Source organism: Sceloporus occidentalis, unplaced genomic scaffold (genome assembly GCF_023333645.1).
Source record: "Sceloporus occidentalis isolate IW3139 unplaced genomic scaffold, rSceOcc1.0.p SCAF_10, whole genome shotgun sequence".
Taxonomy (NCBI): Eukaryota; Metazoa; Chordata; class Lepidosauria; order Squamata; family Phrynosomatidae; genus Sceloporus; species Sceloporus occidentalis.
Window position 1 is genome coordinate 33,935,369 of NW_028316990.1, and position 27,132 is coordinate 33,962,500.

General features: G+C 42.6%; 1 protein-coding gene across 1 annotated transcript in view; it reads right to left on the reverse strand.

Moving 5' to 3' along the window:
- PDGFA (platelet derived growth factor subunit A) overlaps positions 1 to 27,132 on the reverse strand; it is a 50,607-nt gene that overhangs the window by 22,927 nt on the left and 548 nt on the right. The window contains exons 1-2 of the mRNA XM_089540237.1: positions 27,117 to 27,132; positions 24,436 to 24,532 (exon numbers count right to left, since the gene is read on the reverse strand). The exon at positions 27,117 to 27,132 is cut by the window's right edge and continues 548 nt beyond it. Coding sequence (XP_089396363.1) covers positions 24,436 to 24,532; positions 27,117 to 27,132 — 113 coding nt within the window. The remainder of the gene's footprint in view (positions 1 to 24,435; positions 24,533 to 27,116) is intronic.

Genomic DNA, 27,132 nt, shown 5'->3' on the forward strand with positions numbered 1-27,132 from the left:
CTGTTTGTATCAGGCCAATGACATGTCATAGTTATCTGGCTAGTAAAACACCTTTAAGGGCAACAAAACATTAGTGAGTTAATATACAAGGCTCCTATGCAGGAAGCACTGCTTCTCATATGAACATCCATGTTAAGTCTACAAAAACTAACTGATTAGACCCTGCTCTGGCAAGTGAAGAAAAGGACATTTATGGAGATGCTTCTCAAGGCAGACCATTGTACAATTTTTTAGGAGTCAAGCTAGCATGCTTGTTTAGGCAAGCATTCTACAAAGCTGAGTTTTATGGTCCTGGTTTAGCATGATTATAGTATTTTATATTCTTTGAGAAACACGCTTTTATTACTTTGTAAGCAACATAAGCCATGCTGAGCTTCTCTCCAGGACAGAAGGCTAGATATACTCAGTGGTGCCATTCACTGTGGTGTAAGAGCCAGCATGGTGTAGTGGTTTGAGGCAGTTGGACCCAGCCCAGGACACCAGGGTTTGATTCCCTACTCAGCAATGGAAACCCACACTCTCTCAGCCCCAGAAAAACCCATGATAAGTCAGGATCACCATAAGTCAGACATTACTTGAAGGCACAAAACAACAATTGCTCAGCCAGGTGTCATCATTTCACCCGCATTGGTTATTAAAAATGTATCAGGTTCGCCAAAGGCAAGGAAGGAAGGAAGGAAGGAAGGAAGGAAGGAAGGAAGGAAGGAAGGAGCACAAGGGACTAGAGCCAGGGCCATAGCGATGAGTAGATAAAGGATGGAACATGTTGTTCTGTTATCAGTTGAAGGTATTATTATACCTTATAACTCTTGCTCTCTGTTCCAAAGCAAACTAAAGTTTATGGCTGGAAGATGCTTTTTCTTTACTCATGCTTCCTCAGAGTTTTTGAGCATAACATATATTTTGCCACAGATGAAGATGTTCATGACAAGTGTCACCCTTGAGGAAAATATGAAGCCACACTTAACTTAGTTAAACCACTGTTCCATTCAGCCCTTCACCATCTCCTTCCTTCCATTCAGAAGCGGCTCTCCAAGATTACTTCAAAAGTCTTTCCCAGCCTAGAAGTCTTTATTTAAAAACAACTTAAGAAGCTGAGAACTGAATATTTTACATGCAGAGCATGTGTTCTACCTCTGAATTATGGGCCTTCTCCAAAACAAACAGTAAGAACAGCACGCAACTGTACATTTATCCAACACACCGTTATCAAGGAGAGTGTTGAGCAAACAAACTCTTATCTACACATATCCGGGGCCACTTCAGGGCTGCTTTCATAAGCGGAAATATCATTTTAGGAAGGAGAAAAGCAGTTCTAAAGCCTGTTGTGGGAACTGTGGTATGTCTGGACAATTCACACTTTCTACACATTCGGTTGAGTATTTTATGCACAGTCAAATGCTCTCCAGGTTTAAATGTCCAGAGACACAAATCCAAGCTTGGGCTGCTACATTTGCAATGGAGTTTTTCAGATCCCATTCCTGCTGCACCTCATTAAACTTCTGAAGGAACATGTCGAAGGGTCTGCAGATCATATAGAGCAGCTGTTCGCAACCTTTGGTCCTCCACATATTTCAAAATTCAAATCACAACAGCACTAGGCAGAGGTTAATGGTCAAGGATTGTGAAAGTGTGAGCGTGTCAGTCCAAAACATTTGGAGAACCTATGATTGAAAACCACTGCTCTAGAGTGTCATGAAATGTAGCATATGAACTTTGCATTATACATGGGGACTAAAAGAAGAGATCATAAAATGCTCCTACTATATGCATGAGTGTGTGTGTGTGTGTGTCTTCGAGTTACCTGCTGATTTATGGCAGTCCCATGATCTTCTTGGACAAGAAGAACTCAGGGGTGGTTTTGCCAGTTTCTTCCTCTGAAATATAGCCTACATCACCTGGTCTTCCTTGATGTTCTCCTATCCAAGTCCTAAGCAGGGCTGACTCTGCTTAGCTTCCAAGATCAGTTAGGATCTGGTGCTTGTAGGATATTTAGAGCCTTATTCTATATGCACTGTTATCGTTAACTGCCCTCAAGTTGATCTTGACTTATAGCAACCCCATAGTTGAGACGTATCCAAGCCTCCCTGTCGTCCACTGCTCTGCTTGCAGATTCAGGCCTGTGGTCTCCATGACTGTGTCTATTCATCATCCACACTTGCTCAAACATATCATATCCAGGCCAAATAAACAAATTATCATTAAACTGCCATTTTTTCACTGATGTGTAAGCAGCCTACTGAAATATGGACATACTGTAATTGTTTGTTATCAGACTGCAGTGCTGATCTTTGATAGACTGGGCTCAATAAAAGAGCCACCCAGCTCTTGCAAATTCATGCCTTACTTCCCAGTACTGAGCAAATGTTAAATCTTGTAGCTACCAGAGTGCATACTGGGAGGGTGTGTGTCATGCAATATTACCTGAGAATAATTACCTGAGAATTACCTGTTTTAATATGTCGTTCAATAAGAATAGATCTTTAAAGCATTTTAAAGCCCCAATTTCTCTCTCCTCCTCCCACTATCCCCTTTGCCCTGAGTTTATTTTAACAGGCAAACTGAGTTTAAAGGACAAAAGTAGTTTGCATTCAATTGTGTGGGAAGGCAATGGAGCCTTGCCCTTCCCAGTAGGTTCAGGCAAAATCAAATGGCTGCAGCCTCTCCTTACAAAAAGTCATTACTACCTTTTTTGCCATCTTGACCACACTCTGATGTTGCTTGGCCATTCACATCCAGGTTTTCATCTGTGAAATATTGGTGAGTATATGCCAGTAATGGCGAACCTATGGCACGCGTGCCAGAGGTGGCACTCAGAACCCTCTCTGTGGGCACATGTGCCATTGCCCCAGCACAGAGTTTGTTACTAGAAAGCCAGATGGGCATGGCAATTTGCAATAAATAGGTGGGTTTGGGTTTGCAGTTTGGGCACTCGGCCTCTAAAAGGTTCACCATCACTAGTAAATGCTGTAGTGATCTGAATGTTAGACTGTGAGAGAACAGACCCAGGTTCAAATCCCCACTCAACCATAAATGCACTTTTCAAGCCAGGTCTGGTCATGGTCTCTAAGCCTAAGCTTCCTCACAGGGTAACATGGGAAGAGAACAAATCATGCACTGCTCTGAGCACCTCAGGAGAAAGGCCAGACATAAATGCAGGAAAGAAATAAGAGAGGCAAGTCCTTAGGTACAAGCAAAATTTAGCATGACTGATTTTGAGATGGAAAGCCTGAGGGCAGGGTCTTGTGATGCTTAATTAGCATTAGGCATAGGATCTTCTTTGGATGCTTTAAAAATAAAATGTGATGGCTGCAGCTCCCCATCTCTGTAGTAGCAATGCTGCCTCTATAAATTATCTAGTCTTTTGCTTCTTACACACACGCACACCTCTAAAATCCTCAAATAATTTTAGAACAAGCCGCAACCTGTCAGGTTTTCCTTCTCAGCCTCTCTATTGCAGAACAAATCTTTCTCGGAGAGCCTTAACCTTTCAAAGTGGCATCCGAAACAACTGCAAACTCTGGGACCGTATCCAGACATGTCCTGTTCCTTAAATAATCCAACCACATGGGTTAATGGGGCCATGAGAAAAAGCAAAGATAGAAAACTTGGCATTTCACTTATCGGAAGGCAACAACAAACCAGTCGGAGGAGGAGTTTGTTAAGGGAGGAGGCCTGGGCAGCAAAATTTCAACGGCGGCGGCATATACTGCAAAACAAGACACTGGGGAGGGAGGGAGAGAAATTAACATGATCCCTGCGCATTAACAGGAATCCTATTTTCAAGGCTTTGGGTTTGTAAAAATTGCCTTTTGCAACACAATGGGGTATTTCACAGCAAGGATAGACAGTCTGTGGAACTAGCTAAGGCGCTTACATGCAGGCTCTAGTTAAAGCCTTAAAATACATAGATTTCACTCAGGGGGAAAAATGGAGAGAACTCATCAGGAATGTGCTTTAAATGTTTGCAGGCATGGTGACAAACTAAAAGAAGCCTGAGTTAAACAGAAGCACACACCTTTACCTTGTGCATTAAAAAATGCAAACCCCGAACCCTGTGATTCTGGGGAGCTGATTCATCATGTTGAACATTTTCAACATCTGATCACCCTCAAGTGGGTGGAGAACTGATTCATGAGATCCTTTTATAACACAGTAACCAGAACGTTATATATATGGAACAGCATAAGCACCCAGAATAAAAGCACTCATGATGCAGCAAAGACACTGGGAAGCCTGCCAGACACTGCCAAGCAACCAAGTACTATAACCGCACGGCTCTTATTTACTGCTCTTGTATCAGAGGATGAGAATCTGATTGGACTACTGAATAACCCAAGGAGCCACTGTGATGTCCCTTAAGCATCACACCAGGAATGGGGAGGAATCGTGCTCAAATCCTCACATAGCCATGACTCTCTAAGGGTAGCACTGGGCCACTCTCTCCTCTTTCTGCCCCACAGGGTTGATGTGAGGAAACAATGGCAATTGGGAACCATGTATGCCACCCTCAGCTTTACCTAAGAAAGATGAGATATATAAATTAAGGATGGGAAGGATATTTGAAAATTTTGCAACATGGTAAAAAAAAAACAACACGTGTTTTTCAAGTATTTAGAAACACTGATGAGAAGAATCCTGGACTAACAAGAATCTTTGCAGCTCTGGACTTACTCTGTTACAAATGTGTTGCTGTATTCTGCTGTGCCGAAAACAGCATTTCCTGTTCAGAAAATAATATTTCTGCCAAGAAAATATAATTTCCTATGGAGAAAATATTGCTTTCTGTGCTGCAAATGCTGTAGTTGAGGATGTTCTCGGTGCAAAATTTGCACATAGTTGATCTACATAGGAAAAACATTTTCTGTGCAGGAAACAGCATTGCTAATTTTGCAGAACGCACTTGTCCTCTGAGCACTCTTATGGCTTGATCCAATCTCCTTTCTCTTTCTCCCTTGAACCACAATCTCTCTCTGTCCATCTCCCCACCATGGGACACCTTGGCTGATGCATTTAGTCATGCTTTCCAAATTTCCCCCCTCGATATGATAAGTAGCAGCCCATGCCACAGCAGATACATTTACAAGGAATACCTATACCCTCTGAAACCAATTAGAAATCATCTCAAGTATCTGACATATCAAAAAATAAACATGTGAAACCAGCCTGCAAAGGTATGCTCATATCCCATTTTCTCATGCTGCTAACATTAGTACTTAAGTCAAAAACAAGCAGCAGAGTTCGGTAATGGAGAAGGCACTGTCTTGAGAAGATTATGTCCCTATGTTCGTCTCTATGGATTAATTCCAAACCTATTTAGGGGGCATTTTTTGGCAGTCCACATTGCATCCAGGGCAGAAAACTGCCTCCTGCATCTCTATACAGACTGATCTTCTCATCTGCCGCATAGGAGAGCACAACTTACATGACATCCTGAATGCATCATGTCAGTTCCTTGCTCTATGCCAGAGAGGGGCAACTGCAACAAATGCAGGAGGTAGTTTTCTGCCATGGACACCAAGAATTAAACTTGAGACTTTATGCAAACACAAAGTCATGAATTGGAAGAGACGCAATGTATCTTGCAGCATATATCCTGCTACACAGCATCACAGAAGACTGAGGTTCCTGTGATTTTTAATGGGAAACCCCTTGAGGAGGAGATCTATAACAGCAGGCTAGCAAACTCATTGCTAAATGTGTAGATTTGGAGGCTCTATTTCCCTTGCCTAAATATCCTAAAGCAAGGGTTCCCAATCTTGGTGACTTTCAGGACCCTTATTTCTATGGCAGAGCCCCTAAGAGGCCTACAAATGTCTTACATTTTAATTGTGTTTAGGAACATATATATAAGAATATATTCTTATTCTTTAATTTCATTCAATTTTTATTTCTTTCATTTTCCTGGAGCGGCCGTAGAGCACCTGGGAAGTGCATGCGGAGCCCTAACGGCTCTTGGAGCACAGGTCGGGAAACTGTGACCCTAAAGGCACCAGATCCTGCCTGATCTTAGAAGCTAAGCAGGGTCAGCCTTGGTTTGTACTTAGATGGGAGACTGCCAAGGAGTAGTACCAGGTGCTGTAGGCTATATTTCAGAGGAAGGAACTAGCAAAACCACCCCTGAGTATTCCTTGCCTAACAAAACCCTATGAAATTAAATTGCCATAAATTGACAAGTCACTTGAAAACGCTCTTTCTCTCTTTTCCTTTCTCTCTCTTTCTCATGTACATGCGCACAAAGGCACACACACTGTGGCTCTAAAAGGCCATTCATCCACTGCCACTGACATTTATCTGCAAAGCATAGTTATCTGCTGTGAAGTCGAAGGCTGTCATGGCCGGCATCCATAGTTTTTTGTGGCTTGATGCCAGCCACAGATGCTGGTGAAACGTCAGGAAGAGACTCTTCTAGAACATGGCCACATAACCCAAAAAACCCACAAAATAGTTATATGCCTGCATTGGATACGTTTTAGGATACAATTTTTGGTCAGATTTATACCTGCAAAAAGGTTAGATGGGAATCAGGTGGCAAAATTCCTAAGTAGTAGAGTTAATTGTGCTCAATGTCTGTGAATTATTTCCCTGCCAGGAGATTTTAATACAAGGCAGTGTTTCAGCACCATAAGGCAATAGCCAAGATTCAACCACTTCATTTCATGATATTGAGAGGGCCAGACCACCATTAAAAGTAGGACCAAACTAATGCCAAAGGGAAGGTTCCGCTATCTCCTAATGGATCTTCTTCCTCTTCTGCGGCTGAACTGCCCTTATAGTCAGGCTGTTCTTCCCAATGTTTAACCTCCATCCATTTCCCTGTAGATAAAAACCCACCGCTTCCTGCCCTATTCCCCAGCAGGTGGACGGGTTGTTTGCCTTCTTTTCTTCACGATGAAAGGGTTGTCAAGAAAGTCAGCTGCAGCCCTACCCAAGTCTTGCTGCGTTTCCACGACCCACCCTTGTTTTAGAGATCTGACAAATATGTTCAAGGCGAATGGATAATGTGCATTAAGAAATCGCAAGTGGGTGGCAAGCAAAGAAGAAGGAAGGGGGGGGGGGGGGGGAAGAAGATAAATCAATTACACACTGCTGGTTAAGAGACCATGTAATGATCTTGTCGTTTCCGCAGCCTTTTGCTTTCCTAAACTTCTTTTCCCCCCTCAGCCTTTTCCGCTTCTAAACCCATTTACATGCATATTTCACAAGGCATTCGCATTAGGCTGCGGCCTGCGACCTGTTTGACGTCTGGCTTATGTTAACAGTAAAGCTCACACCCGACTTGCTCTGTAAATAAACCAACCCTGTTCCTTTTACTTTCCCGAGGAATCACACCCAACAGGGCCTGCGGTCATGAAATCATTTCAAGCCTCAGGTGTACAGCGAGATGAAAAGACACAGCCCAGGTGCCTTCAGCACCTTTAAAAGGAACCACACACCCTCCGGGGTGTAATTTATCATCATCATCATCAACACCACGATCATCATCTTTCCTTTTTCTCTTTTTTAATCTATTGTGGTTTTGCTGTCAACATACAGACAAGCAGCAGCCATGGAGTCTTTACCAGGCTGTTGTTTCTGTGCATTGTTTGGGAAGCGTTATTATTTTAAGTCTGTCTAGCAAGAGGATTTCTAGTTCATTAATCATCAGCCTTTTAACCTATCATTTAAATCAGACGTGGGCCACTTTGGAAGGTTGCCTTAGCCCCACAAGAGATCTGAGAGAGAAGCACCCTGCACTGTACCTGATCCCACCCAAAAAATTCAAAATCAAAATAATATTTGCCTCTAAATGTCCCCAATTTGAGGGACATAGTGACATTCTCCACATGCTCTGGGTTCATCTTGGACCCTTAGAGGGCACTTTGAAGCATTCAGAAGTGAGCTTTAAAAATGCACATGTTTGTTTTGACCCCTGGGGACCACCAAACCATGCCTCCCAAACTCCCTAGAGCAGTGATGGTGAACGTTTTAGAGGCCGAGTGCCCAAACTGCAACTCAAGACCCACTTATTTATTGCAAAGTGCCGTGTCCCTCTGGCTTTCTAGTAACAAACTCTGGCAAACTCTGTGCTTCGGCGATGGCACATGTGCCCACAGAGAAGGCTCTGAGTGCCACCTCTGGCATGCGTGCCATAGGTTCGCCATTACTGCCCTAGAGGTCACTTTAGACCCATTTATAGCAAATTTGGGATGGGGGGGATGAACCCCTGGGGCACAAAACCAGCCTTAGAGGCCAGATGTGGGCCACGGGTCACACTTTGCCCACTCCTAGTTTGAATGTTCATATCACTATTATATTCAATTGATGCTACCAATGCACACAGTACTTTACAAAACAGAAGGGAGCAGGCCTCTGCCCCAAACAGTTTCCATTTCTGAAGCAGTATACTCTTATGCTCCAACTACTACACCACGCTGGCTCTCAAGTTAAACACGCAGTTTAATAAATAACCACTGCTTGTTGGAAGGAAAGGTAATATTTAACATATTTTTATTCCTCATAACAATAACACTCCAGAACAAGAACTGTTATTATATAGTACTATCAGCAAGTACAGAGGATTAAACCACATCACAAAGCAAAAGTCCCCATTCCAATGCGGTTACATTTCAAACCAAACCAGCTCCAAAAAGAAGTGCTCTTGACTTCAATCTCTGCTCATTGAAAATGCCACTCATCAAGGAACTGATTAGATATTTATCAAGTTGCGGCGGGGGGACCTTTGACTTTCCAGATGTTTTGGACAATGGCTGAAATAATCACATTATCATTGGTTACGCCGTTTGATCTTTTGGGAACTGAAGTTGTAATCTGGACTTCCTTCTCTTGATCTAACAATTAGAACATGTGGTTTTAAGCCACATTCACAGTTCATCCATTACAAATAGAGTGTACACAGTCACTGGCTGCCCACACCCATTTCATATACCAGATTTGATGTCTGACTATAAAAAGTAACACAGACACAACACTTGCTTGACAACTGGAATGAAGCAAGGTTGTGACATGTCAGATTCAAGATGGAGACATGCTTAACATGAAATGAAGTTTAAACACACTTTTGGGATCTACATAGACCTAGACTGCCCCAAGCAATTTGGTCTACTGAATGGTCAAATATGGGTCAATACTTTTCCAACAATACCAACCAAGAATTTATTATTTACCCATCTCTCCCTATAGATCAAGCTGGGGAACAACAATAGATTAGACACACAACACCAGTTAATAATGGTCAATACTTTTCCAGCAATAGCAACCAAGAAGCTCCAGTCATCACCAGTTACAAAGCACTAGTCAACTGGGATGGCAAACAGGGAACCCAACTGGGATAAAATCCATCACAGCAGCTTTATAGAAGAGGTATCAGGACTTCTTTGCTCATACAGTGCATAGTTAATTTATGCAATTCACGATTACAATATGCAGTGACAGCTGTCAACCTGGACGATTTTAATAACAACAATAATATTTATCATTTACCCACCTCTCCCTATAGATCAAGCTGAGGGACAACAATAGATTAGACACACAAAACCAGTTAAAAGTGCATATAAAACTCAATGCATATTAAAAACAATCAATACATACTTTAAAATAATTGGTTTAAAAATCAGCTATGTTGGCCTGGTAGAACAGACTGGTCTTTACTGCTATGTTAAACTCAGAAAATATAACCAGTTGATAAGTCTCCACAAGCAGGTCATTCCACAATCTGGGGGCAGCCAAAGAAATTGTCCTCTGATTAACCTTTGTCAGCCTAGTTTTGGCTGATGGAATTAAACGCCCCTGAGTATATGGGGCAGATTATATGGGAAGAGGCAACCCCACTGGTAACCTGGACCCAAACCATGTAGGGCAGTGGTGGCGAACCTATGGCACGTGTGCCAGAAGTGGCACTCAGAGCCCTCTCTGTGGGCACATGCACCATCGTCCCAACACAGAGTTCACTAGAGTTTGTCACTAGAAATCCAGAGGAACGCAGCACTTTGCGGATAAATAAATGGGTTTTGGGTTGCAGTTTGGCACTCGGTCTCTAAAAGGTTCTCCATCACTGATGTAGGGCTTTTCCCCCGCCTCGATCCATAGGAAGAGGTGGGATATATAAATAAAAATTATTATTAAAAAACTTATTTAGAGGTAACAACCTAGACTTTTCAAATATGTAGCCATGCTAGTCTCTTGCAGCATAAAAAGGAAAAAGGGAAGGGGAAAGGAAGGAAGGAATGCAACAGCACCTTTAAAACAAACTAGTTTTTATTTTAGCATGACCTTTCATGGAGATAAACCCACTTCTTCAGAACCAGTGCAGAGTGATACCCAAGCCTCAGGATACAAAGCATATTTACACAATTGTGGAAGTGACGGGATGTAATAGCATTCAGAAAGATGCAAATCATGGTGTTTGACCTAAATTTTCAAAAGCTGAGTAAGGTGATACAGGTCTTTCACATCTTTACAGTGCTCAGTTAGCCTTGATGTTATTTTTGCATCAGCTTTCCCTCATGATTTGCATATTTCTGCAAATTTTGACTACAGCTCCCAGAAACACCCACATATCAGTATATTTACAGTATTGACCGGCCAATTCTGGGATTTGTAGCCCATGATTTCTACATTTTCCAAGCCCTGGGTCAAACACGCCATACCATACCATCACAACTGAAAACAACAACAATGGCATCTTGACAAAATATAGGCCTGTGATTAACAGTCATATTGTTCTTTCTCCCATATGATTTTTTACACCTTTGTCTGATGAAGAAGCCAGTGGAGTTTCAAAGGCTTGCAACACATATTTAGCGCATTTTGCATGGCCCTATAAAGGTATCACTGTTTTGTCGATTTTGGATGTTATTGCACATGTAAATAATAAATTTATACCAACCTGCATTAGTTTTCAGGGCAGATAAAAATATATATTCTTGCAAAATGCTTCTCCACACAAGACACATTCAAACATATTCTTTCTTCCCTGCAAGTCAAGAGCTCTGATTAAGATGTACTTTTGGCTCAATCCAAAAGCAAAGCCTTGCTAATGTTCCGATGGGAATCAAGCCCAATAGTTTTTCAACCGCCATTCCAGATCCTCTTTTGAAGTAAATGGGGATAGAAGTGGTTTTGCCCTTAAATACAGCCTGTAATGATTTAGTATAATATCATTTTCCTTTTTAGCTCTGGACTTTGTGGTTATTTTCTTTGCCTCGGCATAATCAATCCACACACACAGAAAAGGCCACATTGATTTTTCTCACATTAGATTCTGGCGAAGCATACGGCCTTTCTTACACAGGGTTTTAAAAATAAACTTTAGGACAAATCTGTAATAGAAGAAAGAAAATAGCCTGCTGACATACGAAGAAATCTTGGTGTAGCAAGGCTTATATTCTTATGCCAAAGGAGAGTGATCTCCACTCAAAATGAGAATTATTCAGTTGTACGTTAGCACTAGATTCTAGTGGATAGACAACAGAATTCTAGTAACAACAACAAAGTAGATGCCCACCAACCTAAAGTCTGCCATCCCCATTTATTGTTGTTAACTGCCATCAAATCAGCTTCGAATGAATGAGAGACCTCCAAGTCACCCAAGTCCTGCTCAAGAATTATAGACTCAGGGCCACTGTGGCTTCTCTTAGACTATCCATCTAGAATGTGGCCTTCCTCTTTTCCTGCTGCCTTCTACCTCTCCAAGCATTATTGCATTAACAAAATGAACTTCACCAGGGAGAAATGTAAGATAATGCACTTAGGTGGAAAAAATGAAATGCAGAGATATAGGATGGGGGACACTTGGCTTAAGGAGACTATGTGTGAAAGGGATCTAGGAGTCCTAGTAGACCACAAGTTGAACATGAGTCAACAGTGTGATGTAACAGCTAAAAAGGCCAATGCTATTTTAGGCTGCATCAATAAAAGTATAGTGTCTAGATCAAGGGAAGTCATAGTGCCACTCTACTCTGCTTTGGTCAGGCTTCATCTGGAATATTGTGTCCAGTTCTGAGCACCACCATTCAAAAAGGAAGTTGAAAAATTGGAGCGTGTCCAAAGGAGGGCGACTAAAATGGTGAAGGGTCTGGAAACCATACCTTATGAGGAAAGACTCAGGGAGCTGAGCATGTTTAGCTTGGAAAAGAGGCAATTAAGAGGTGATATGATGGGATGTCACACTGAGGATGGAGCAAGCTTGTCTTCTAATACTCCAGAGACTAGAACACGGTACAATGGATGCAAGCTACAGGAAAAGAGATTCTACCTCAACATTAGGAGGAACTTTCTGACAGTAAGGGCTGTTCAACAGTGCAACACACTGCCTTGGAATATGGTGGAGTCTCCTTCTTTGGAGAGCTTTAAACAGAGGCTGGATGGCCATCTGTCAGGGATGCTTTGATTGAGATTTCCTGCATGGCAGAATGGGGTTGGACTAGACGGCCCTTGGGGTCTCTTCCAACTCTAGGATTCTATGATTGTATTGAGTCATGTCTTCTCATGATATGTCCAAATTACAACAGTCTCAATTTCATCAACTTGGCTTCTTGGGAGAGTTCAGGTTTGATTTGCTCTAGGTAGGACTCATTGATTTGTCTTGTAGAAGCCCAGGCTATCTGTAGAACTCTTCACCAGTAACACATTTAAAATGAGTTCATTTTGTTCCTAACAGCTTTCTTCACTGTCCAACTTCCACAAACATACATAGAATTGGAAATGTGATAGCGTGGAAGATCCTAACCTCATCTGTAAAGCTCTGGCCTGCACCACTAAGTCAAACAAAATTCCACTGCAACCTCAATACATTGTAAATCACAACTGCAACAACACTTTCTGTTGTCTTTAAGGGAAAAAATTAACTAGTTGTGTTGTTTTCACAAGCAGAAATGTAGAGAGAAGTAAATACCAAGCCCCTTCGGTGATGGTTTTATTTCTTTAAGCAGCTGAAGCCTGAACTCAGCTGAAATTGACACACATCAAGGTTTTATGTGCTTGTTTCTTTGCAATCATAAAACCAGGGGGAAAAATTCTTTTTGAAGCATACCTGCAAACCAAGTGAGGCCTATGTTGTTGCCAACCAGTATGCAATCCTCTTTACAGCCTGGATTTAACCACTAAAAGAAATTGATGTCTTTTTTACACATTCACACACACTGGTTGTGCTGATGGTTTCCATGTCAGTGGGGAAGTGAATCCATTCCTGTCTTCTGACTGACCTCTTAAGGAGCTAACCAGAGTGCTAAACCTGGGGAGCACCTTTGGGGAACCTATTTTGATCCTGACTTTAAAGTTCACACTGAAAACCAGAAGGGATTTGCAACCTAAATAGAGACCACCAGCAGCCACTGCATTCACCATTCAATGGTGATTCCCAACAATGGAGATTGTGTTGGTAACTAAGTCAAAACAAAGTCCAATTCATCCAGTATTCTGTTCTGCTGCTCAGATGCCTCTGGACCAAACCTTCCTAACATAGTACTCTTAAGTGTTTGGGGCTACAAATAGGGATGGGGAAAAACTCATTTCAGTTCTGAATTACTTCCAGAAATTCACAAATTTGATCATATTCAGGACAGAAACATACATTCAAAGATCCAGATGTGGGGAAAACAAAACTGACACATTTTGCCATCTCCGGTTGCAATTTCCAATAGTTCTAAGTAGAATGGCCGCTGGTCAAAATGGTGGGAGTTATAGCCAAAGTATCCAGAGAGCATCAGTTTGGGAAAGACTGAAGTGCCAAAAAAGCAGCATCTCATCAGTACAGTCAAGTAACTATCATTATGTATTCTATGATCAATTCATCAGGTAAAAGGCAGGTGATTACTCAGTTAAAAATTCCTTTGTTGGATGGCTTCCCTAAAAAACAGAACTACTACAGAGAGCATCTGGTCCCCTTAGATACCGTCACACATTTTTGTTTCGAGATGGGATTTTGTTTTTATTTTTTACAACAGTCTGCTAAAAAGCAGTTTCTCCTGAATCTTTTATGCACTGCTGCAGTAACAATATATATGAAGGATGTGAAACTCAGGCAATTTGTCCTGCTTTGTCCATGATTATAGCCAGAATTATCTGTGCGTATGCGTGTTTTCCCTTTTACTATCAGGTCATCGACTGTTTGGAAAAGACTTGGAGAACAGGCCTTCTGGTGTATAAACAGGTCTTTTTACAAAGCATACCATCACTTTCTGGTGGAAACAAATACATTTTAAAAATAAAGTGAGGGAAGAAGCTTTCTCTTTCCTTCCCTTCTATGTGGAGTAAGAGGAAAGTGGAAGGGGAAGCATACAAAACCAAGATTCACCTTGGCTCATTTCTGTAAATCCCAGAAGTCCCATTGTTTTCAGTGGAATTACTCTCAGGTAAGTGAATATAGGAGAGCCAGTGGCTTGAGTGTTGGACTATGATTTTGGAGATCTGGGTTTGATTCATGGCTTGGCCAGGGATCCTACTTGGTGACTTTGAGCAAGTCACAATCTCGCAGCCTCAGGGGAAGGCAATGGAAAACCTCCTCTGAACAAGTCTTACCAAGAAACCCCCATGATAGCTTCACTTAAGGGCCGCCATAAGTTGGAAATGACTTGAAGGTACACAAAAACAACAACGCTGTGGATATATACTTGAAGCCCAAGCCTTGGTGTGGCAAAGGGATGGGAATTGTGCATCCCTCCAAATGTTTTCGGACTGAAATTCCCAGCAGACCTGCCCAGCTTCCCATGGAAAGTAATGCCAGGACAATCTGGAGAGCCAAAGATGGTATAGCCTTGATACAGGGGCAGTGGTTGTTTGAACAGAATTCAAGAATGACATCTCTCTCCAAATCCAACAGGTAGTTGGGCAAACCAAGACATTTTAAGAGTTTAAACCGGACAGGCCAAATAGAACGCTTTCTGCCTTGTTTCTTTCAGGAGCAGCTGATCAATAACTGATCAGTAAAGGGAGGCATTCACCAAACTGCCTCCCTTGATAAGATTATTATTTTGCTGTTGTACACTCTCCATCCTTTCATAGATGGAAACTGGGGCAATATCAAGATAGCAAAGTTATTAATGAGGAAGCCAGGAGAGTCTGCTGCAGTTTGCTTTTGCCTGAGCCTATTGGGAAGGGCATGATTCTGCTTTTCCTCTCCTCTTCTTCCTGCTAAATTACAGACTGCTTTTGTACCTCAAACTCAGTTTGCAGCAACGGAAGTAAGCTGAGAACAAAGGAAGAAAGGAGGAGAGAAAAACTGGAACGTTTTAAAAGCAGTTGGGAAAGTGGACGACAGAGGTTTAATCATGATTGTCCCTGCCAAACTGGGATGGCCGGAGGGAATGATATGGTGCAATTTGATATCTCCATTCAAAGACAAGTAACCAGAATCTGAAGCCTGCCATCTGCCTTCGAAGTACTGTTGCTCTAGACTGGTTACTCTGGAAAAACTCGAAGACACACCAGATGCAATCTTGAGAAAACAAATTACTGTGCTTAGGTTAAAAAAAGAAACAAAGCCCTGGAATTAAAGGGCCTCAGGTTATTAAATTGCCATTGATTTTTCTTCTGTCTTCTAAGAATTCTGTCTAAGACTCAATGGAGCATGTTCCCCTCAAGCTTCCTCACAAAAACCTCAGCAAGTTTCTGACAAGGTCAGCCAGTTTCATTTGCACATCTTTCTGGGCTTGCATTAAAGATAACACAGGTAGCAATCACAAACCTACTCCCAGTCGCAGCTCTTGTAACTCTGTCCTATGACTGGACAAAATAATCATCATCATCATCATATCAGCAATATAAGGAGACTTAAACAAGAAGAACCTATTAGCAGATCAGTATTCCTCACTCAGGTCTAGGAAAGAGGGGTGAGAAGCAAAATACAGGACTCTACAATAAATCCTGTAATGTTTCCAGCTGGCCAATGGGAAAGATTTGTGACTTATTCCTTTGAGGACTCATCCAAGCCTCCTACCTCTTCACTTTGGCTTTGTATAAAGAAGAAAAGGATTATAAATAGATTATAATTCATGCGGTTGATCCAAAATGGTAGTCAATTGAAAATGGACCAGCAGACTCTCATGAATTGTGCAGGTGATGCCAAGGGTGGCAATGTGGAACAAATGCTTTAGGTCAAACCACAGAGCTAATAGGGTAATGTTAAAAATCTCTTAAGAGGGAGTGTTTTGAGTGAAAGCCATAAAAATGGTGGATTCAGTGTAAAATTTACCAGCTTTTGTTTCCAAAAAAGGTAATGGTTATTAACATTAAGTGACCCTGAACATATACAGAATACCTTCCATGAGGATAACAGGTTCCACTGCCTCGCTTTCTATTACCTCTTTGTTGTTATTTTTGTTGCTGTTTCTGTTAGTGTCGTTGCTGCCATCCAGTTTGAAATCCTCTTTAGGTTCTGGATTTAACCACTAGAAGAAAGATTTTGTGCTTCATGTATTCACGTGCTTGTGGCTGATGGTTTCCATGTCGGTGGGGAAGTGAATCCATTCCTGGCTTTGTTGTTGTTACTGTTGTGTGCCTTCAAGTCATTTCCAATTTATGGCAACCCTAATACAAACTTATGATGGTGTTTTCTTGGCAAGGTTTCTTCAGAGGAGGTTTTGCCTTTCTGAAAAACCTGAGAGACTGTGACTTGGCCAAGGCCACCCCATGGGTTTCCATGGCGGAGTGGGGATTCAAACCCTGGTCTCCAAGAATCCTAATCCAACACTCAAACCACTATATCATGAGGACTCTAACAATCCACACCTCTCCTGATGTCATCAGCAAAGCATCACATTGCAGCAAGTAGTACTAGTAGCTGTTGTTGGGAACTGCTCATCTGAAATGTGGTGCTGGAGAAGAGTACTAAGAATACAGTAGACAGCCAAGAAAACAAACTGGTTCTAGAACAGATCAAACCTGCTCTCTCTCTCTCTCTCTCTCTCTCTCTCTCTCTCTCTCTCTCTCATATTTTGGCCATGAGTCAAAATGAATTATTAGAAAAAGACAATAATGCTAAGAAAGGTGAAGGATAGCAGCAAAAGAGGATGACTGCATTCTAGGTGGATAGATAGACTCCATAAAGGAGGATACCAGGATGAGCCTGCAGGACCCAAGCAGAGAGGCAGAGGACAGGGATCCTTGGAGGTGTCTCATGTGGTAGACAGTAAAGGGATAGTAAAGTCAAGTCAGTAGACAGTCTCTCTGGCAGGCGTTTGCTTAACTACTCAGATATCACAGAAGTGGGAGCGGAATGCAACCTAGAGCCAGGTAAATGAGAGCTGCTAAGGAAAACTCAGGAGCAACCTCTGTTAAATTAATCTCTGCAGTTATTTCCTATATGCTAGGGAATCTCAGAAGGTCAGAACATAAGAGGGATGCTCTCAAGAGTTCAAATGCCCTTCCTGTATAATAGTCTGCAGGACTATGTTTTCAATTTTCCACCAGAATGGGAAAACTAACAATGACCCAAAAACTGTCAAGCCTGCAGAACAAACAAAAGACCAAAAATGAGAGCAAGAGAGAGGTAAGAAGGCTGTCTAGTTGCCTGATAACTTCAGTATACAGAGAGATCTTGTAGAGCACATTTGAGACTAACTAAAGAAAGAAGTTGGCAACATGAGCTTTCATAGACTTCAGTCTACTTCTTCAGGTGCATTTGATAACTTCAACAACACAGTTATAAGTTAGGGGGACTAGGGACCCATTCACACTATGCAGTTGTAGCACTATTACTCCACTTCAACTCCTATGGCTCCATCCTATGACATCTTGGGATTGGCAGTATAGAAAGGGGTATTTGGATTTCTCAGAGCACTACAATGCCTCACAAAACTACAAATTCCAGCATTCCATAGGAATCAACCATGGCAATTAAGTGGAACAATAGTGCTATAATTATGTAGTGCGACTGGAATACAGAGATGTGACACTGACAATGTAAACTGTTTCCAAAACGCATCAGGAATACCCAAAAACAGCCGATGACGCAAACAGGACAGAAATAATTTCTATTATTATTATTATTATTATTATTATTAGCTACCATAGGGTCCTGCTGCATTCTGTGAAAAGTCAGAATTTGGTCAGAGCTTGAAATTATCACCTAGAAACACACACAACTACCATGACCATTGACTTCCCTGATGTCACTGGATATGTTGGCTGCAGAATCCTGGGAGATGTAGCCCAAAAACATCACTTTCCCAAGTTCTGGATTTGGAGGTCATTTCCCTCCTTTGCAGCAGGTGTCTTGAACAAATAATTCTCTTCACACAGATACTGACATACATGCACCATGTGTCCCATCTGCAGAGTAAGAATGCTAACAAATCCACTCCCAGGGCTGGGGTGAGGCTGACTGTGATAAGGACTCTAGGACAACATGTTCTGCTCTGGGAAAGTGCTGCAAAGAAGATGGCTGTTTTGCTCCTGTAGTTTAATACTGTTTACTCTGATGAAGGGTTGCCAACAGAGGCCTTGCCCATCATGACCCACCTAATCCTTTTTGACTAAAGGTACCCAGGGTCCAACACTTCTGCTAGGCAGTGTGAAGTATCATTTCAGGCAGCAGATCTAGGGTGTCATAAAAGGACACTAAATTGTTATTTTATTATTACTAGATTTTTACTACCAGCATGGGAAGAAGCATTTGCAGGAGTGTTCTGCTCTGTGCCAACATAACTTGGATGGCTTTGGGTATTATGTAGTTAAGTGGGTGGGGAGCACCATCTGTTGCTCTGCCTCAGGCAGCAAAGTATCTTCATCCAGCTCTGAACTGAACCTGGATTGTGCATCTACCTGAGACAGGGGCACAATGGTCTATGTCTACAGCAGGAGTGTCAATTATATAGTGCCCTACATTTCAAAGATGGAAACTGGGATACATATGACCAAGCAACAAGAGAGTGTTGTCAAGATGGCAAACATTATGGGCTTATAGACTGGGAACAAAGTGTTGAGAAGTATACTATTTTAGTTCTATCAACCTGTTTTTAACCTGATAGAGGCGAACCGAAAGTCAGCATGGTGTAGTGGTTTGAGGGTTGAACTCTGGAGATCAGGGTTTGAATCCTCATTCAGCGACTGAGTGGGTGTTATTTAACACTGAGTGGGTCACACTCTCTCAGTCTCAGAGGAAGGCAACAGCAAAACCCTCCCAAAGAAATCTTGCAAGGAAAGCCCCATGAAGTCTTGCCAAGAAAAGCTTAGGGCTGCCATAAATCTGATATGACGTGAAGTGTGCCACAAATCAGATATGACTTGAAGTCACACAGCCACAAAGAGGGGAACAAGGGAAACCAGAAATAAAAGGTGAATGTCAGCCAGGCTTCCTTGAAATACTGCAGTCTGTCCCTCTGCTATTTTTTCTTTGTCAACTGGCTATGGTGATATTTGTCCTGCTTAAATTACTGTTATGCACTCTATATGGGGTTGCCTTTGGAAACTGATCAAAAACTGAAACAGGTCCCAAATGCTGTGGTCAGATTGCTTGACCATGACTGGTGACAGGGGACACCTAATTCCCAAGCTGCAAGAATTTCGCTCGCTACTTGTGTGCTTCCATGCAGAAGTCAGAATGCTGGTTATGTCTTGTAAAGCCCTGTGTGCCTTGGGTTCAAACTACTATCTGAAATACCCTAACTCCTTCTTTGAGCATGGAGAACTTTTGAGATCTCCAAGGGAGGGTCTTCTCGCTGTCTCACCACCATCACAGGTAGCATCTGGTGAGAAGGAGGGTGAGAGCCTTCTTGGTGGCTGCTCCTATTGATTTCTGCTCTGCTCTCCTTCTTCCAGCAGGCAAGATCCTTCTGTTCAGGCACCCCTTTGACTCTTAACTAAGTGTGGAATAAGGAACATTTAACAGGGTGCATTGTACATTAATATTTGTTGTTGTTGTTGTTGTTGTGTGCCTTCCATGGCAGACTGGCATCCTGGTCTCCAGAGTCATAGTCTGACACTTATACCACTACACCATGCATCACTGGCTCTCTTTTTTCTTTTTCCCCCCTATGTTTTAATTGTCACAATTTAAGGTTTTTGATATATTGGTTTATTTAACAATTCTTTTAAAAAAACTTTTGTGACTACAGGTTGAGTACACCTTACCTGAAACATTTCAGAATCATCCACATGGGTGGCTGAGACAGTGGCACTTTTGATAGTTCAGTGTACTATTTTAAAACATTGGCCTGTTCCAGACTGCCAAATAAAGCTGCTTTGGGTCTCTTCGGAGGTATGCTGTTTAAATGATGTATGCATCCTAAGAATCCGAAAGCTGCACCAAAGCCGCACTCCAGTGCTTAAGAATGGAGTGTGGCTTTGGCGCGACCTCCGGACTCTTAGGACCCATGCATCATTTAAATAGCATACCTCCAAAGAGACCCGAAGCAGCTTTATTTTGGCAGTCTGTAACAGGCCCTTGTGTATAAATTTACTTTCAGGCTATGTGTGTAAGGAGTACACAAAACACAAAGGACTTTCATGTTTAGATTTGAGTCCCATCTCCAATATATCTTATTATGTATATGCAAATATTTCAAAACCTGGGGGGGGGGGAATCCAATTCTGGTCTCAGGCATTTTGGATAAAGGATGCTCTCAATTCAACCTGTAATAGGTTTTAGGTGTGCTTTGTTTTTAACTTGTCATCAAGTGCTTTGAACCCCATATTGGGAGAAAGTTGGGGTATAAATTAAATGTATATAGAAACTGACACTCCAAATTCCATGGCTAGACTGTAGAACAGTGGTTCTCAACCCTTTGGTTCTCCAGACGTTTTGAACTTCATCTATCATCATTGACCATGCTGGAAGAGGTCTCCTGGAACTGAAGTCCAAAACAGGATCAAAGGTTGAGAACCCCTGCTCTAGTGACATCCTTCAATCCTCCATGATGGACTGATGAATAAATCTGAACATATTTGTTCCAATTTCCTTCCGCCAAACATCTTCTGAGATACAAGGTTCATGCCTCTGGAAGTCAGGATGGCTGAGCTTGATTTAAAGATCTGCAGCTTAAATTGAAAAGATATTATTCTGATGTACATCCAGAGGAAAAGCTTTTCTATTAAATTCAGACAAGAGCTTTTTTTGCTACAAGAGAAATAGTAAGAACAGCAATTTGGCCTTTTAAAACAAAACAGAGGTTGAAAAGATTGTAGTACTGTATGTTTGGAAAGATTTACTATGTAATATGTTGTTGGATTTTGGAGGTATCATGAGAAGACATGACCTATTAGAAAAGGCACTGAGGCTCTTTGTGGTAGAAACCAGTAGGAAAAGAGAAAGATAGTATTACAGGTGAATAGACACAACCAAAGAAGCCACAGCCCTGAGTTTACAAGACCTGAGCATGGCTATTGATAACAGGTTGACTTGGAAGTTTCCCATTTGTAGGGTCACAACAACAAATGGAAGTCGACTTGACAGCAGTTAACAACGACAACATGTTGCTGGATGTTGCTTATTTTGTTTTACATGAGGCCAGATGATCCGGAGGTGTGGTTTCCCAAACGTTCAAGGAACAGTTTTATTATTTCGGCTGCCCTTCCCTACCTCTTTTTCGGCTCTATGGAAAGGAGGCTTTCACAAGCAAGGTTTCCCCTTTGGGCCATAAAGCATGGAGCCACTTACTCCAGAGAAAACCCAGTGGCACAAAAATGGCACAAGTGCTAGAGCTCAAGTTCAACTTTCAAAGGGCCCCTGGAATCCTTCTCTGTAAAAAAAAAAAAGAGAGTCTAACAACTATGCAGTCTTTGTTTAAACGGAGCAGCTCCACTATTAACAACACAAGCAACAACTTGCCAGATTCTTGGCTCAGGAAACAAGATGGGTAGAGACTTCCCTCGCTGTATTAAAAAAGGGGGGTATCTTTTTTCCCCTTCCATATTTTTGCAAAGTAAACAAAACCATTTCATCAGGAATTGACTTGGACAGAATGCTGACAACTGTGTGAGATGAAATATAACAACAGGATTTTGCCTATTGCAATATAGAAATGTTAGTGAAGCGCATGTTTGCCACTCAGAGCATCTGTATTTCCAATGGTGCAGAAAATAACCTTGGGGTATTATTATTATTATTTTAAAGTATGTGAATGATGGTTGTTTCAAAGCTCAATAGGGTAAGCTTTCTGGTTAAAGTCAAAAAGAAGGGATTTATTTTCCCTTCCACTTTGAGAAAACAACCACGACTGTCGTGTAGAGACATGACTTCATTCATAAACATGACGTGGAATTTGTGTATGAGATTGACTCTGAGGCAGTGGATCTTAAAGATAAGAACATAGTGGCATACATTCTTGGCAATGCAGTGGGAATTATTCCCGGCTAGAGAAATTCCCTTGGAAATATATGAAGCCGACCAAAATAGAAAGTCACATCCAACTTGGAAGAGTCGTGAGTCCATAGCATTGCAAGACATAGCATTGCAAGACGTTGCAAGCATTGCAAGACAGTCATAGCATTGCAAGACGGTGCAAGACAGGATGCACTGACGCTGTAGTGTCTATTTTATGAAGCTGTTGAATTCTGGAATACAAGTAACCTCTCTGAAGAGGGGAAAAAAGCCAGCTAGAAATTCTACAGACACAAATAAATATATCAAAAGACTACCATAGAGGCACATATAGACAAAACCCTCATTAATACTTGGTTGTGGAATCTGAAATTCAAAGTTCAAAGATACACAATCCTGAATCAAGCAACAAATCTGCACATTTGAACAGGACTGACACAGATCTAAAATTGCAGTCAGAATTTCCCTATCAGTTCAACTCAAGTGGGATGCTTTTTAGCTGCATCATTTCTCATGTTAAACCAACAATGGAAGAGCAATCTTGTACCACTCAGTTCAATGCGACTTGCATTGAACACATGCAAGGGTATATAGCATTGCAACCTGGTTTTTCATCAGGAACATCAAGAGACAGAGCATGCATGTGTGACCCAGCACCAAGGCTACTCAACCAAAAGTAAGAAAATACTCTGATTTTATCAGTGGGGGAAACGCTTGCCAGACCTCCCAAGTTCAAATCACAACAAAAACTGGCAGGAAGCTTTGAGAATCAGCCTCAGTTTTCCATCTGCAGAATGGGAATACTAATGGCCTACCCACCCCACTATCGTCCATGAATATAAACCAAGCAAAGGATATAAAACAACGTATCTTCTACATTTTAAGTGCCAAATTAATGAACAAGTATACTCAGATTTTGCAAGGCCTAGAAAGGCATATTATAGGCGAGAAAACAATGTATAAATATCAACTACAAATAAGAATTATTAAAATGCACCGAGTCTGTTTAGCTTGTCTCTGAGGTACATACCATAACTCAAACCAGATTCCATCTAGCCATTCAATATCCAATATAATCAGGACTGTCCAACCAACATTTCAAAGCCAGACATGCAGCAATATTAACTGTAACAGCTAAAATGAGCTTCCAAGTTCAGTGGCAGTATACAGGACTGAATTTCAGCTGCAATGGGGAGAGGCAGCAGTTTGCAACAGAAAAAGAAGAAGACTACAGCAAAGGTGAGATGGACTCCATTAAGGAAGCCATGGCTGCTTTTGGTTTGCAAAACCTAAGCCAGGCTGCTGACAGCTGGGGACCTCAGAAGTCGAAGCCAACTTGACCAACATAGAACAGGAGCAACAAGAGCAAACCAGGCTTGAACACACTTTGAGAAGCCAAAACGACTCAACTGAGGCTATCAGACTTTGGACATACTATGAGATGACTTGACTCAGTGGAAAAGAAGATAATCCACTGGGAAAAGTGGAAGGCAGCAGGAAAAGAAGAAGATCAATACAGAGATTTTCCAGGAGTGCTTTAGCTGGGTATTTCTACATGGCAGAGGGCTGGACTATATGACCCTCAGGTTCCCTTCCAACTCTAAGATTTGATGACTCTATCATTGCCCTCTAACTCCATTTATGGGAACCCAAATGCCAGATGGACTCTGTGGAAAGCAGACAGGGCAAGAAAAAACCAGGCCAGATGCCCTCTTGTTCTGATCCAGTAAGATTCTTACATCCCACGTTTGGGTATATTGCACATTTTAAGAACCGTAGCAACTCCAAATACGACGTTAAGTCAGGTTGGAAGCCTTGGACTCTCTGTTCCGAGGCCAAGATGTTCTCGGCGGCTCTGAAAAATGCTCGACTCAGCCACTTGCCCTGAAATCTGACCTGTGGGCTACACAGCCATCTCTCTGCCCAAAGCAGGGAGTGAATGAAGAGGGGATTGAAACGCCTTTGGACACCCTCCATCAGTCCTGCAGAAACCGACTCTGCAGAGCAGCTGGGCCTCCCTGCAATGCTGAAACAACACAACCGACTACTTCGCAACGATGCTTTCCTTCAATAATAATAATAACTGACAAAGAAGAGGATACATGGGTTATCATCATCATCATCATCATCATTGCCATCATCTTTTCGAATGTAGGAAAAGCATGGGAATAATTTACCTACGGAGTCAATCTCCAGGAGGCGCTGCAGGTCACGAATGCTGTGGATTTCGCTGTGTGCCAGCCTTTCAATCACCTCTTGGGGGATTTCAGCTTCCTTTTTCAAAGGAAAAAAAGAAAGACAGAGAAGCAGCCAGTCATTCTCTCTTCTGGTTCCAACAAAAAAGAGGAAGAAATCACCTTTGGAGCAGAGAAAGAGCCTCTGAGGTTGCCATCATGCATGTGGCTGGGGCAAACTTTGGACCTGCGCCCACCTTTTGCCCGCCTTCCCCCTCAAACTGCTAAATAAAAACAGACAGAAGGGCTACAGTTTAAAAAGAATAAACCCATCTGCAAGCTGTATCCAAGAACCCTGAACCAGCAACATGAATCTGAGTGAGGCTTTGCCAAGTGGCAGGTGCCTATAATGCCAAGAGGTTGCAGAATCCATTCCGAAGCCCCACCTGCCTTCCTAAAGAGGAGATCTACTTCTCCCACCAATGGCTTCCTAAGGAGGAGATCTACTTCTCCCACCAAGGAAACCTCCCTCCTTCAGTGTCCTGAGATTTCTTGGATGCTTGGGAAAAAGGCAATGAAGGGAAAGCGTTGGAGGATGAGGGGAGATTGGGGGAGAAACAGGCATTGCTTTCAAGGCACTGGTTTTAGGAGTAAAGCCCATGGAAGCCAGTGGGATTTGGAGGCTGAGTCAATACATTTGCCTTGGGCCACTGCGCAGGTGAAATCCAATGTGAGAGTAAGTCCCACAAGGCATAGACTTTGGAGTGAGCATGCTTAGGACTTGGCTGTGGTTGCAAGGGTCTTCTTGGAGCGCATGCACAGACAGATAGATAGCCACAGCATGGTATCTGTTGCAAGGCAAAATGTGCCCCAATGCTCAGGCAACCCCAGCTCCCAACTGAGCTTGCAATGTGCTTTCCAAATTCAGCTGCAGTCTCCCTGTGCATGCATGCTCACCTAGGAGTAAACCCCCCTTTAGGTATGTATATGTGTGTAAACACGTGAGGAGGAGGAAGGCAAGGGCGTTCCCCCTTGCGCATGTTTGCAGGGCTCCTTTAAACACCATTTCATGCAAGGGAAGAGAGGGTCCACAGCAGGACACTTTGGCTTGAAGGGGGCAATAAGGCAGAACTTGGTCTCCCCTCCAGCCTTCCAAGAATGTGTCTAGGTGGGGCATGAATGTGTGTATTACATACATAGCTCAAACTACAGTCATTCCTACAGGTTTCTCATGTCGGAGTGCTCCTTTCTGACCTGCAACGGATATATATATATATATATATATATATATATATATACACACACACACACACACACACCCTATATAAGCCTTTGAAGGGGGATAGGAATCCTTCCTATAGGCTACTGAATCCCCACAAATCTGGCCCCCAGAAATGGCTACCTATGAACTAACATTGGAAAGAGGGCTAATTCTCCATTCAGTTCTGGTCCATGAAGGAGAAGGAGAAGCCAGGATACAGGGTTAGCCTTTAAAATCCTACAATGCAGGTTACAATCCCAGAATGCAGGTTTAGCTTTTGAAGTCCCAGGATTCAGATTTAGCCTTTACAATCCCGGAATACCCGCTTAGCCTTTGAAATCCTAGAATACAGACTTAGCCTTTGAAACCCCGGGAACCAAGTTTGGCCTCCCTTGAAAGATCCCAGTTCCACCCCCAAGAAAGGCATCCTTTCTGGGAGAGGCCCTGAAACAGCCCTGATGATGATGGTTTTGAGCCTTCCCAAAAGGGACTGGCCCTCGATCCGAATCCAGGCTCTTCCTTCCTTCCTTCCTTCCTTCCTTTCTTTCTTCTTTCCTTCCTTCCTTCTTTCCTTCCTTCCTTCCTTCCTTCCTTCCTTCTTTCCTTCCTTCTTTCCTTCCTTCCTTCCTTCTTTCCTTCCTTCCTTCCTTCCTTCCTTCTTTCCTTCCTTCCTTCCTTCCTTTCATTCTTCCTTCCTTCTTTCCTTCCTTCCTTCCTTCCTTCTTTCCTTCCCTCTTTCCTTCCTTCCTTCTTTCCTTCCTTCTTTCCTCCTTCTTTCCTTCCCTCTTTCCCTCTTTCCTTCCTTCCTTCCTTCTTTCCTTCCTTCCTTCCCTCTTTCCTTCCTTCCTTCCTTCCTTCCTTCTTTCCTTCCTTCCTTCTTTCCTTCCTTCCTTCCTTCTTTCCTTCCTTCTTTCCTTCCTTCCTTCTTTCCTTCCTTCCTTCCTTCTTTCCTTCCTTCCTTCCTTCCTTCTTTCCTTCCTTCCTTCTTTCCTTCCTTCCTTCCTTCTTTCCTTCCTTCTTTCCTTCCTTCCTTCTTTCCTTCCTTCCTTCCTTCTTTCCTTCCTTCCTTCCTTCTTTCCTTCCTTCCTTCTTTCCTTCCTTCCTTCCTTCCTTCCTTTCTTCCTTCCTTCCTTCCTTCCCTCTTTCCTTCCTTCCTTCCTTCCTCCTTTCCTGATTCTATCTTAGCCCTTTTCATGCCGGGGATCATGGCCTCAATATCTGGAGCCGCCCTCTTTCGTGATCCTGAGGCTGAGGGATGGAGGACGGGGTTTTCCCTTCTTCTCCTCCTCCTCCTCCTGGGAGTGGGAGTTTCTCCTGGGCCCCGGACCCCAACTCCCAGGCTTGCAGAGGCCGAGTTAAATCGGGTCCAAGGCGTGCTATTCCCGCCGTGTGTCTGGATGCCCCCTGATCCGCCCCGTCCTACCTGGGCCTCCCCGAGG